Source organism: Mustela nigripes, chromosome 8, assembly GCF_022355385.1.
Source record: "Mustela nigripes isolate SB6536 chromosome 8, MUSNIG.SB6536, whole genome shotgun sequence".
Taxonomy (NCBI): Eukaryota; Metazoa; Chordata; class Mammalia; order Carnivora; family Mustelidae; genus Mustela; species Mustela nigripes.
In genome coordinates this window covers 29,308,023-29,320,886 of record NC_081564.1, presented here as the reverse complement: position 1 = coordinate 29,320,886, position 12,864 = coordinate 29,308,023, and the positions used below count along the sequence as shown (strand labels likewise).

General features: G+C 53.6%; 1 protein-coding gene across 4 annotated transcripts in view; it reads left to right on the top strand.

Moving 5' to 3' along the window:
• Positions 1-12,160, top strand: part of GNB1L (G protein subunit beta 1 like) — a 69,724-nt gene extending 57,564 nt beyond the window's left edge. For 3 of the 4 annotated variants that reach the window (XM_059409081.1, XM_059409079.1, XM_059409078.1), the window contains one exon: positions 1,961-2,535. In XM_059409081.1, the coding sequence (XP_059265064.1) occupies positions 1,961-2,278 (318 nt within the window). In that variant the 3' untranslated portion in view covers positions 2,279-2,535. Of the gene's footprint in view, positions 1-1,960; positions 2,536-8,755 lie in introns of those variants that run through there. The other variant, XR_009405954.1, reaches the window with a different exon arrangement.
• Positions 12,161-12,864: the final 704 nt, after the last annotated feature.

The following is a 12,864-nucleotide window of genomic DNA, read 5'->3' as shown; positions in this document are numbered from 1 at the left end:
TCTCACTATGCTCCCATATTTTGGTTATTTACATAACTGGTTCTGTAGCCATAATCCATGTATTGTTTTAGACCTAATCCCACTGGTAAATAGATTCCTTGCTTTTACCAGATCATCTACTAAAGTTCTCTGGTTATCTCTCATGACACTGGAGTTAATCTTCCAGTCCTTCAAGAAGAGCTTACTGGAGCAGATTCTTTAAGTTCTTACATGTTCAAAAATGCTTGTCCATTGTTTTTATACTTGAGCAGCAGTTTGGCTGGATATACAATTCTTGGACCATGCCTGCCTTTGCAGTCTCTGCTGTCTTCTGCCACAGATGTGGCTGTGGAACATTTTGAGGACAGCCAAACCCTACCTCACAATTGACATGCTCTTTTTCTGACCATCAAAAGGACTTTTTAAGCTGTCAAGTCCAGTGATTTCCTAAGGTGTATCTTAAAATTGACCATCCTGTAACCTGTCTTTGGATCTGGATCATAAGGCTTCAGTTTTTCTAGAAATTAACAATTGATTTTCTAAACTACTGAATGTTAGAGCACCGCTGCCTTTCTTCCATGTCTGCTGTTTTCTCTCTAGTCCATTGTAACTCTGTTTTCCCTTTCACTTTGCTCACTTTGTATCATTCCTCTTTTTACTGTCTTGTTCCAGTCTCCTTCTGCCATTTCCCGATCCCCTCCATTTCTTTGAGGTCTTCCTGTTCTTGCCTGAACTCTGTCAGTTCAGTTTTCTTCCTCTATGTTTTGCTTCATGTTCTTGTCTTATGGAGATAACTGATTTTATTAAATCATGGCAAAAGAAATCCTTGGTGACAATTTCTGTTGCTTCCAAGGAATATCGCAAATGGCTTTTCTGTGTTTCTTCCTTTTCCCCTGTGTTATCTTTGCATAGGTGAGTGATTCTTAACCAAAACCACCCTGGCCCTATGGGGAAGTGAACTAGGAGAAAACGGTATGCTGGTAAGGGACAGCAAAGGCAACTTGAGGTCAATAAGAGCTTGTGGTACACCCAGAATCAGTAGAAGGAAGTGGCTACTGTGTATTGTCACAATGATGGCAAAGTGCCTTTGTCATTTAGTGTTCATCGCAATGGACGCAATGGAGATGCCAGATTGCAATGCATGAGACAGTGCCATGTAATCATGAATAGCTGTGACCACAAAGGCAGCTCTGATTCCGTACCTGCTGCAGGGAGGCATGTGTCGGTAAGGGGTCATCACCCAGCACTGACTATGGGAGCACTCAGTGTCTAGAAAGAGGTTGGCTCCCAGTGTCTCCGTGCAGATAGAACACACCTGTGTACCTCCATGTTTTGTTTTGCCTCCACTCAGAACCAAGCTAGGGACTAAGGTTTTGGCTATGGCCAGTGTGGCAGGCCCTGCAGGAGCTCCTGCATTCTGCACCTTCACTGTTGGTCCTGCCTGTGCCCACTGGCTCTCCGCTTGGTGGCCCGTCAGCCCTGTCGCTAAAGATGGACTTGGTGTCTCTCATCCTCCTCATGCTGTGGGTAGGCATGAGTTTATGCTGCTCTCAAGCTGGAGATGCATCTTGCTTAGACGCCAAAGCGCAGTGTATTTCTGTGATGAGCAAACCTAGGACCCAGCCCACTGAGGTCTTTCCTGAAGGCCTGACAGGCAGAGAAATAGATCAGCCCTTGAGTTCCTCTCAGGCCTTGTGTAGGGGAGCAGCTCTGCGGGACCTCGGGGGCTCTCTGAGGGAAGGGCCTGAAGTCTTATGCAAGGGCTCGGCCAAGGGCAGCAGTTAGGCTGCTTCCCTCAGTGGGTCTGTGCCTGGCTCTTGGGATGTAGGGGGTAAGTTTGCAGGAGCTTACGGCCATCTTGGCAGCCTGCATTTTCCCTCCTTGTTCTGCCTGCCAGACCAGAACTGCCCACAGGTGGGAGCCCCTGGGACAAGTCTTAAAAGCCATTTTGTGGTTCTCTCTGCTGCTCTTGATCTTCTAGGTGTGCAGAACTCATGAACTCACAAATCCTGGGATCGCTGATGTCAAGATCCGGCCAGACCGCAAGATCCTGGCCACTGCGGGCTGGGACCACCGGGTCCGAGTGTTTCACTGGCGGACGATGAAGCCACTGGCTGTACTACGCTTCCACAGTGCCACCGTCCACTGTGTGGCCTTTGCCGCAGATGGCTTGCTGGCCGCAGGATCTGGGGATCAGCGGATCAGCATCTGGTCCCTCTACCCGACCCACAGTGACATGTCTGCTCCATTGTTGGGCCACGCAGAGGGCAGGGAGGTGGGTGCCCATGCTGTGGCCTGACCCAGGCGTGTGGAACCTCAGGACCCCTGCAACAGCCAGCCGCAGTTCCCCTCCTCCAGTTACAAGAGGTACTTGGTCTGTGGAGTCTTTGTTTTCCACCCAAGGTGCGTGTTTCCTTTTGTGAAATGCAGCACCTGTATGACAGTGACTTTACAGCTTACAAGAGTAACTGGGTCAGACGCCTGGCTAGCTATGGCCCAGGTGAGAGGCCAGCCTGGGCCTGCTTTACAATAAACCTCTAGATGCAAACCCCTGGGCTCCAAGGTGACACCCTGGATTCTCCCTTCGGGTCAGCTCTGAGAGCTCTCCTCAGACCTTCTGCTGGGCAGGGCAATTGACCCCTGGCCACTGGGGGACAGTGAATGCGGCCCCCAGGTCCTGCGGACTCCGTTGGCTCCTCACTCTGAGGCAGGCCAGGAGCTCCCGATGCTCAGGGCTGAAGCCAGAACCAGTAGAAAGAAGTGACCAGACCCCTTGGGGGAGCAAGGCAGGAAGAGTGTGGGCTGTGGGTGAGGGCAGAGGCAGGGAGACCTTGTGGCTCAGGGGCAGGCCAAGTGTGGGATCCATGGGAGGAAGCACCGCCCCCAAAAGAGAAAGACCAAAGATGGCAAGGTGCCGTGGGTGGAAAGTATGGCAGAATTAAGTGCGGCCAACACGGCTACCAACGACACAGAGCTAGCACTGTGCACCTGGGGCAACGGGATGAACAGCCAAAGCAGCTGGTGCGTCCATAGTCTCCTTGCCAGGCCCTGCCGTCAGGGCATCTTTTTTTTTTTTTTTTTTTTTAAAGATTTTATTTATTTATTTGACAGAGAGAGATCACAAGTAGGCAGAGAGGGAAGCAGGCTCCCTGCCGAGCAGAGAGCCCAATGAGATCCCAGGACCCTGAGATCATGACCTGAGCTGAAGGCAGCGGCTTAACCCACTGAGCCACCCAGGCGCCCCCGTCAAGGCATCTTTTAAAGCTGGGCTGTTGGTTGGGAAGGAATAGGACCCTGGAAATTGGGTAGGGGGCTGTGGGCAGTCACTGAGGAAGCTGGGCCGCCTCCAACCCCTTTGTTCCACTGCCTTTTTTGCCAGAAGAGCCCCCCTTCGGTCTCTGCCTGAAGAGGTCAGTCTTCCTTTACCTGAAGGACCGGAATGGAACCTCCGGGGGCAGGGCCCCTGTGAGACACTCCTGACCACCTTCCCCCACACTGGCTTTGCTTATAACTAGACTCAGGCCCCAGGAGGGCTCCAAAGGGTGAGGTACGAAGTGTGGCCCGTGATGAGGTGGCTACGCTCCAGAAGAACTTCATGCAGATAGAAATCTGGAGAACACGTGTGGGATCCAGGTGGCGGGGATATGAAACGCATGAGGCCAGATCCATGGAAACAGGACCACTCACAGAGGGTCTGGGCTTGCTGCAGCCTGAGGACTAAGAAAGGGCCCCAGGGTGTGGTTGCTGGGTTGAAACCTGGACCACAGGGTGGGTTCTCTGAGGACTGTTAACTGCCAGAGCCACCTCAGCATGCTGCAGAGGGAGTGAGCCACGGGGTTCGGGGGGATTGTGGTATTTGAGGGGACTCAACAAATGAGCACTGCCAGCCCTCCACAGAAGCCTTTCCCCATGACCTTGAGGAGTACATCTGCAAGGGGAGCCCGGTATCCATGGAGAGCTCTGTGATTTCTCCTCTCTGCAGGTCGGCTGGAGCCACTGCCACAGAACGAGGATCTCGAAACGCAGTGGAGTCACTGGGTCTCCGAGTGGCAAGGCCTAGCAGTGGCCTTAACTGCCCAAGAGGGGGTAGACATGGTTGGGTGGTGAGCAGCCACAGACACCAGCAGCCAGACTGGCAGAGATGCGGGCGTGGGCTGGTGGCCTTGGGGCCCTAGGAGTGCAAGTGACAGTCCGATCAGGTTTAGCTTGAGCGGAAGTATTCTGGATTGAGCCAATAGATACGTGACCCAGGCCACCAAAAGAGTCACAACCCCTTCAGTCACCACCCAGGCCCCTTGAGGAAAGACCCCACCATACTGCTGATCTTCTGCCCAGCCTCCCCAGGGACAAGGCCACTCCCTAGGGGACAGTATACCGTTGGAGCTCCCAGAGGCCCATCCTGGGGACTGGCCTACTACCCACATGGACCCCATTGGCTGGAGGTGCTAGCGAGTGTCCTCCAACACCCCTGGGAGGGGCCACACTGGCCCCCGAGTATCCTGTGGCCACATCACTGGATGTTGGGAGGACACATCCAGAAGGATCTGCGCACGACAAATGTCAGAAGGAAGGGCTTTGTTTAGGCTGCAGGCTCTCGAACCTCATGGATGTGAGGAAAACTGCCAAGTCAGCCACATTTGGGGTGCTCCTCACAGGGAGGCTGTAGGGTCAGAGAGAGTGAAGAGGGGCCTCACCAAGCCAGAGCCCCGCATGGCTCCCCCAAGAGGCCACGTGCTGAGGGTGTTCTGGAACCTGGCTATAGTTGGCTCAGTCCCTTTTCTCATCTTCCTCTTTTCTCTGTTTACCCCACCAAAGTTAGTTGGGGTGCTGGTTGTGGGGGCTTATTTTGAAAGGTGAGCCTCTGCAAATCCCTTCTGTGGCGGGGCAGCCACGGGCTGGTGCCCAATGGCAAAGAATGGTCTGAAGAGTCTCCGAGCATCCCTGGCCTCCTTGTTAGAGCACAGCTGTGAGCACGGAGTGAGTGGTGACAGCATGCAGTGCTCGAGAGCACTTTCTGAAGAGTGTGCTGTGCTGCACAGAGGGGGAGGGGCACACCTGTCTGCCTGTGGGGCGGGAGGGGAGATGTGAGTCTCCTCAGTTACTTTGCACGCCCTCCCAGCAGCCCTGCTACAACCCACTGCTGAGGCTGGGAGGCCCCTGTGGGGGTGCCAGCCCCCTGCGTCAGCTCTGACTCCGAGGCGCTGGGCACGGGTCTGGTGCCACCTTGAGAGGCTTTGAAACCCAATGGCTGAGAAAGTGGTGCCCCCACCCCTACGTAGGCCTGTGTCATCAGCTCATCAAGAATCTTGGTGACTAACCCTCTGGTAGAATCACCGCATTTACAAAAACAGCCACAGAGGTGTGTGTTCCAGACAAAGGGACAGGGCACTGCAAGTCGGCATGAGATTTATTAAACCCAGAGATGCTTCCAGAATGTCTGAGGTGAGACTTTGGGTGCCTTGCCCCTGGAGATGGTAGGGAGGTGGTGTTGGCAGACGCGGACCCAGAGTCCCTACCTGGCCCTCACCTTCATGTTGAAGGCACAAGCAGAGCTGTGTGGAGGATCACAAGTGAATGACTCCTTACAGAGGTCATGTGCTGGTGAGCAGTGTCTCAGGGACATCTTGTGGCCAAATCGTGGCGTACGGGGGGCCAAATTGGGCCGGCAGAGCCTTACTAGTCCTGTGTGCCTGATGGGGCTGTGTGGCTAAGGCAAGTAGTTTCCAAGGCCATGCAGGCCTTCTGGATGTCGTGTGAAAAGACTAGTGGCCAGGATTTGGATCTGCTCAGCCGAGCCCCCTGGAATTGCAGCAGCACCAACTTCCTAGAAACACTACTGTGTGTTGGGAGCCCTCTTCTGTGCCCGCTGTGGGGCCCACAGTTTTGCACAACATGGCCTCCATCAGCAGGATCTGATTAGCAAATCACCACAGACCCGACCAGTCTCAAACTCCCGGGGCGTAAAGGAGAAACAGGGGCCCGGCTCGGACACCCAGCCTGGGGAGGGTACTTCCTGTTTGCAAAGCTTCAGATGGTTCTTGTCATGTTCCCCAGGCTGAGTCATTCCTCAGACCTGACCCAGTGTTGGGGGCTGGCTGTGCCACGAGGCTCAGGTGTGCAGGGGGGCTCTGCCATCTTCCAAGAGCTGTGTGAGCCCCTTGCTGGAAGGGCTTAAGCCGATCTCCCTGAGCTTCCAGGATGGGCTGCAGAGTGGGCAGAGCACTGTGCCTGTGGCCGTCCCACAGTACAGGCAGGTGCTCTACGAGGAGGAGCCTCTGTGTGGATCCAAGGTTGCCCTTTACCAGAAGGATGCATGCACTCTCAGGGTCGGTCCCTTTGATGTAAATTTAGGGCCCTGAATGTTCTGGGATTGGCTTTTTTTTTCCTTTGCGTGGATGCTCATAGTGGCTTTATTCCTAAGAGTGCCAAACCAGAAACAACCCAAATGGGTTGACAGGAGAATGGACAGAGAAGCAAACCATGGTAAATACGTACGGTGTAGTCCCGCCAGCCAGGAAGAGGAGCCTGGATGGATCCGGAAGAACCGGGGTGAGGGGAAGCCATAGTCTTGCCATGGTCCTTACAGGCCAGAAAGCTCAGCGTAGCCCAGATCTCCCGCAGGCCGCAGGCCGTGTGAGGTGTCTGTACAGGTGGGGCTCCATGAGGTGAAGGCTGCTCTGGGCATGGCCTCAGGCAGAGGTGGTAAGAGGGCCTCCCACACCCCCTGATAGAGTTTTCTCCACTTTTCACTTCACCATTATTCAAAAAGTCCTGCTTTTCCTTAAAGATCTTTCCACATGCCTCCTGCCCGTCAGTAAAACTTGTCCTTGGAAGTCCAGTTACTGCTGGTGTTCCTCAACCTGTTAAACAGACAAAAGAATGAGAGCAGAGCTTGGGCCAGGCCTCCTGGCCTTCCCTTCAGGCCGTGTGGGAATCCCCACTCCCTCCTGGTCAACCCTCTGCAGGCCAACAGCAATCGCGGTTGCTGACAGGCGGGGTCTGCCTATCCCCATGGTACCTCGGGGGCTGGGCCAAGGGTGGGGAGGCAGCATCTGAGCATCTCAAGCATCTCAGGCCACACAAGTCAGATTCTTTCAGCAAGACCCCCACCCCCCACCCCAGGCCCAGCAGCTCAGCGCACTCCCTGCCACTTCTGTCGGTGGCAGCTGGATGGTTTTGCGAAATCAGCCCTCGGATTTTCTGCCCAGTTCCTAAGTGCCTTTCCTAGCTACTTGCGCTGTTCACTGGGCAACCTTCTTCGGGACTTACACTCAAGCCCCATTTCATTCAGGAGCCACTTGAATTTAGCACAATCCACAGTGGCCAAACCGTGGTGAATCTGCAGCACTGACATCGATGTTAACATCCAGGGCGATGGGGAAGGCTGTGGCTCAGGTGCCCAGGAGGCAGGAAATGCGCCAAGCAGAGACCTGAGGTTCCCCAGGTGAGTGATGGGGGACCCATTGGCCAAGCATCACTCATCAGGTGTCCTCCCCCTCAGCAAGATGCTTTCTAGTCCAAACTATCCATGGAGAGAGGCTCACCAGTCTCGAAGCATTCTTTGTTAATACTCTTAGTGGAGGAGTGCCTGGGTGGCTCAGTCGGTTGAGCGTCTGCCTTCAGCTCAGGTCATGATGCCAGCGTCCTGGCATCGAGTCCCACATCAGGTCTCTGGCTCAGCTGGAACCTGGTTCTCCCTCTCCTGCTCCCCATGCTTGTGCGCTCTCTCTCTCTCTCTCTGTGTGTCACATAAATAAAATCTTTAAAAAAAAAAAAAAGGCAAAACAAGACCCTCTCTTAGTGAAGAGGCTGCTCACAACCAGAGAAAACTCGTTCGGAGTAGCGATGCAATTTCTTTCTTTCTTTCTTTCTTTCTTTTTTTTTTAAGATTTTATTTATTTGACAGAGAGATCACAAGTAGGCAGAGAGGCAGGCAGAGAGAGGGGGAAGCAGGATCACTGCTGAGCAGAGAGCCCGATGTGGGGCTCGATCCCAGGACCCTGAAATCATGACCTGAGCCGAAGGCAGAGGCTTTAACCCACTGAGCCACCCAAGCGCTCCACGATGCAATTTCTTATGTGCGGTTCTGGCTCTGCTAAATGTGTTCTGCCATTCTATCCTCATTGGAAGAGCTTCCATGGGTCAGGAGTGTGGGCATCGTGTGGCCAGGGCCCCTGGTTGGAGCCTCACAGGCTATAGTTAGGGGTCAGTAGGAGTAGGCACCTCTTTCAGCCCTCCTGGTTGTTAGAAGAATCCAGAGCCTCATGCTCTAGGACTGAAGCTCTCAGCTCCTGGGGTCTACCCAGCCTCTTCAGGGCCAGCAGGAGTGGCCTTGGGGTACTCTTTGCGGAGCCTTTCATGGCCCAGGGTGGGAATTGATGTTCTACTGGGGAGACAAAGCACCCCCAGTCACCGCCTCTGGGGCCAAGTGTGCCTCTCATCAGCAGGACAGACTGGGCTGCAGCAGGTCCTCTCTCCAGGTCACCTCCCCAGCAAGGCAAGCAGCTATGCCATTCCGACTAGCCAGCCCAGGCAAGTGAACAGCCCACCGTGTACCTCTGGTGAGAGCCCACCTCGGGAATCTTCCACCCATCCTCTTCCAGGCCCATGGTTACCATAGGCAGGGGGTACAGCGCTTACCCAGCATCCCCTGCAGGCCGGGTCCCTCTCAGGCAAGCTGGAGGCTGGGGACAGACCAGGACATGGACATGGACAGGGGCGGCCGTGGGGACACTGAGAATTCTCCACCTTTTCTTGTGCTTTCTCCGTTTCACAGGTGGGACGACGTCAGGCCGCCATGCCTTTGGGAAATACGCAGACCAGGCTTGGTGTGTGACGGGGGGGCCAGCCCTGGGAAGCCGGACGGGGCGCTCTGACACTGAGGCTTCACTGATGAAGGGCTTGCTGAGGCGCAGTGTCCCGGGAGACCTTGGCATGCCCGCTCGGCCGGCTGGCTTGGTGCTGACGTGCCGTGCGTGTCTTTACGCTCCCGAGTGAGTGATGTTCAATCAGGTGTTACCCACCTGTGTCTGTGCCAAGAAGCCGCAGAACACCCTCTGCACAAAAGGACTGTTTGCACAAAGAAAAAACATTCCTTCAGGGGGTTCTTTAGAAATGCTTGATACTCAACTAGCTAGAACTTCATGGCAAAGCCTGGTTTCAAAGACGAGCTGGCACAGACGGGAACCTTACAGCTGAGCTGGTTGTGCACCTGTGCTTCGGGGCGACTCCTCCCCCAGTCTGTGGCTCAAGAGCGGGGGAGGGTGGCAGTGCTGTGGGGGGAACCCCTGCATCCCCACATCTGGCCCACTCCTATCCCTCAGCATCACCAAGCTCACTCCTGCCTCGACTCAGCTCCCCCTGGGGCCAAGCTCTCCAGCTTGGGAGCCCGGCGAGAAGGAAGCACCTGGGCCGGACAGAGTGGAGCAAGAGGCTGAGAGCCAGGCAGCGGCTGGTGAGTGGAGCAGACATACGCCCAACCCGCCCAGAGACGTGCCCCCCAAGTACAGGACTGTCAGTTCTGCAGAGGCAGTCCTAAACCTGAGCTTAAGGAATCCCTGCGGGAAAAAAAATCTGAGCAAGCAGGAGATGGAGCCCCAGACCGGAGGAAGTAGGACTCAGCTGAGAAAAGGTGCTCAGGGCCTGCCGAGGAAATGCTTTGGCCTCCATCCCTGCCAGGAGTGGGCCCAGAGCTGCTCCACCCGTCCACCCAGCACCCATGGTGGGCTCTCAGATCTCGGAGCAGGTTCAGTAAAGTATATCCCATGTGCCACCAATAGACACCCTTGGGCCTCAACCTCTGGGACCTCGGGCCCAAAGAGCCAGGAGTATTCATGGGTGCTGGCCCCTAGGGGCAGATGTGGGGAATCTTGTTACTGCCGCCAAACCAGGAGGCATTTAGAGGGGCCAAGAGCAGTGCTGAGGGCCAAGGGGCCTTGCACACGGGCCTGGGATGCGTCAGGCAGCAAGACTATGGTCACCGTCATCTATTCAAACACACAAGATTCTGATGGGTGAAGAAGTCTCATTGACACTCAAATGGTACAAGGTAACAGGAAGTAGACCAGAAAAGTATTGTAATAGTGAAGTAGGCCAAGCGTGCCTGAAGATTGCTATGGGCTGCATGTCTGTGTCCTCCCAGAAGTTCATAGGTTGAGACCTAACCCCGCAGGTGATGGTACTAGGATGGGGCCTCTAGAAGGTGCTTAGGTTACGGGGTGGAGCCTTTGTGAATGGGATTAGCGCCTTATAAAAGAGACCCCAGGAGCCCCCCTGCCCTTCCACCACATGAGGATCCAGGAATTGGGCTCTCACCAGACACTGGCTCTGCCTTAATCTTGGACGTCTAGTCTCCAGAACAGTGAGAAATGAATTTGTTACTCATAAGCCACCCGTCTGTGGTATTTTGTTAGAGTAGCCTGAACGGACTGAGACAAGATGCTGTGTTTAAAGATTTTTTAAAATTTATTTGACAGATCACAAGTAGGCAGAGAGGCAGTCAGAGAGAGAGAGAGGGAAATAGGCTGCCTGCTGAGCAGAGAGCCCGATGTGGGCCTCGATCTCAGGACCCTGAGATCATGACCTGAGCTGAAGGCAGAGGCTTAACCCACTGAGCCACCCTGGCGCCCCAAGGTACTGTAATTTATTGTGTGTGTGTGTGTTGTTTTTTTTTTTTTTTAGGATGTGGAATGCTAGTGGGGGGGCCTGGGGACCCGCTCAGCAGTCAAGCATCCAACTCTTGATTTCAAATCAAGCCATGATCTCTGGGCTGTGAGATCAGACCCTGCATCAGGCTCTGCACTGGGCATGGAACCTTCTTAAGATTCTCTCTCCCTCTCCCTCTGCCCCTCTCTGCCTCTTAAAAAAAAAAAAAAATGGAGGGGCACCTGGTCATGATCCCACGGTCCTGGGATGGAGCCCAGTATCCAGCTCTCTGCTCAGCGGGGAGCCTGCTTCCTCTTCTCTCTCTGCCTACTTCTCTGCCTACTTGTGATCTCTGTCTGTCAAATAAATAAATAAAATCTTAAAAAAAAAGTAGAATGTTAGGAAATCAAGTCATTTGGTTTCATCCTATTGCAATGATCTGTCGCGGCATTAATAAACCAGCCCAAACTTAGCAGTGTATAGTAGCCTTCCATGCATGTGGCATCCAGGGGTTAGGAAGCTGGGAAGCTTGGTGGGCCGGCGGAGCCTGGGGAGGGCTAGACACAGCAGGCACTATCGACGGGAGCACCTTTGCGTGGCCTCTCAGCATGACGGTCTCAGGAGAATCAGGCTTTTTACAACAGCCCTCCAAGAGCTCATCCAACAAACCAGCAGGCCGTGGTATCAGAAAAGGGACACGACCCCACTGGGTGAGGGAGGAAAGTCCAAATATTTTCATCCTTTACAAAATAAGGCTCATCCTTGTTTTTCTCTGTGTAGCAAGAAAGAGCACAGAAAACTGAGGCCCCAGGACTTGGGGGAAGGAGCCTGGGGCAGGACCTGGGCCTCTTGCCGTGGCCAGGAGGGAGCAACCAGCCACAGACTCCCTCCAGTCCTGCACAGGGCTCCCCAAATTTGCAAGGTGTGATGAGATGCTCACGAAGAAGCTTATTCATCCTGACACACCAGGCCCTATTTCCAAATAAATGGACAGCAGATCTGGACCTCCCATCCACATGAAAGCCAAAGAATCCTTCATCTCAGGGAATATGAGAGACGGGGTTCTGATCAAGAGTGATGGAGAAGAGTTGTCACCGAGTAGGCCAGGGTCGGCCAGCCTTACTCAGTGACTGCGTTGGGCCCTCCTGCAGTGCCCAGCCCAGAGCTGAGCTGCCTGCTGGCCTCGTAGGTAGTCTGAGCCGTCGGGGTGCTGAGAACACACCTAAGCAAAAACAAGCAGCAGCCCAGGGAGAAATGAAACAGATCAGCACTTTTAGTATCAGCTTTAGTGAATCTCATATCGTGTGTATGCGTGTGTGTGTCTTTCCTAAGATGTTAAGATATTTTCAGATCCCTACGTTAGGCTTGTCATTCTTGTTAAATATTTAGAAGTGTTTTTATTGCATTTGCAACCAGTGTTTAAATGTCGGGAGGATTTTATTCTATTATAGCCTTACATTTTGCTGTATCAACCAAGTTTAGGTGCGGCTATTGTGAGAATTCTTTATTCTGCAACATAACAATTTATAAATCTTGAGAATTTATCAAACCATTGGTGTGGTTTTCTATTTTGGAGATTTTTTTTTTTAAGATTTTATTTATTTATTTGACAGGCAGATCACAAGGAGGCAGAGAGGCAAGCAGAGAGAGAGAGGAAGGGAAGCAGGCTCCCTGCTGAGCAGAGAGCCCGATGCGGGGCTCCATCCCAGGACCCTGGGATCACGACCTGAACTGAAGGCAGAGGCTTTAACGCACTGGGCCACTCAGGCGTCTGAGATTTCATTTTTTTTAAAAAAAGATTTCATGTATTTATTTGACAGAGACACAGCGAGAGAGGGAACACAAGCAGGGGGAGTGGGAGAGGGAGAAGCAGGCTTCCTACTGAGCAAGAAGCCCAAAGAGGCGCTTGATCCCAGGAGCCTGGAATCATGACCTGAGCTGAAGGCAGACACTTAAGGACTGAACCACCCAGGCACCCCCTATTTTGGAGATTTCAAACAGAGGCCACAATGAGGGGAGGCACAGCAACCCCCAGGGAGCCAGTGCTCAGCTTAAACATTAAACTAAGATTTCCCTGGCTGCCACCAGGGTTGAAGGGTAGGCACTTGGCACCTTCCTCTGGGAAGCGAAGGCTCCCAGGATCTGAGGTGAATTCTGGGACATCCAGAGCTTGTAACTTTCTTATCTAGAACATGGGAGTGACCACTCCAGCAGATGGGGGGGGGGCAACAATTCCTCATG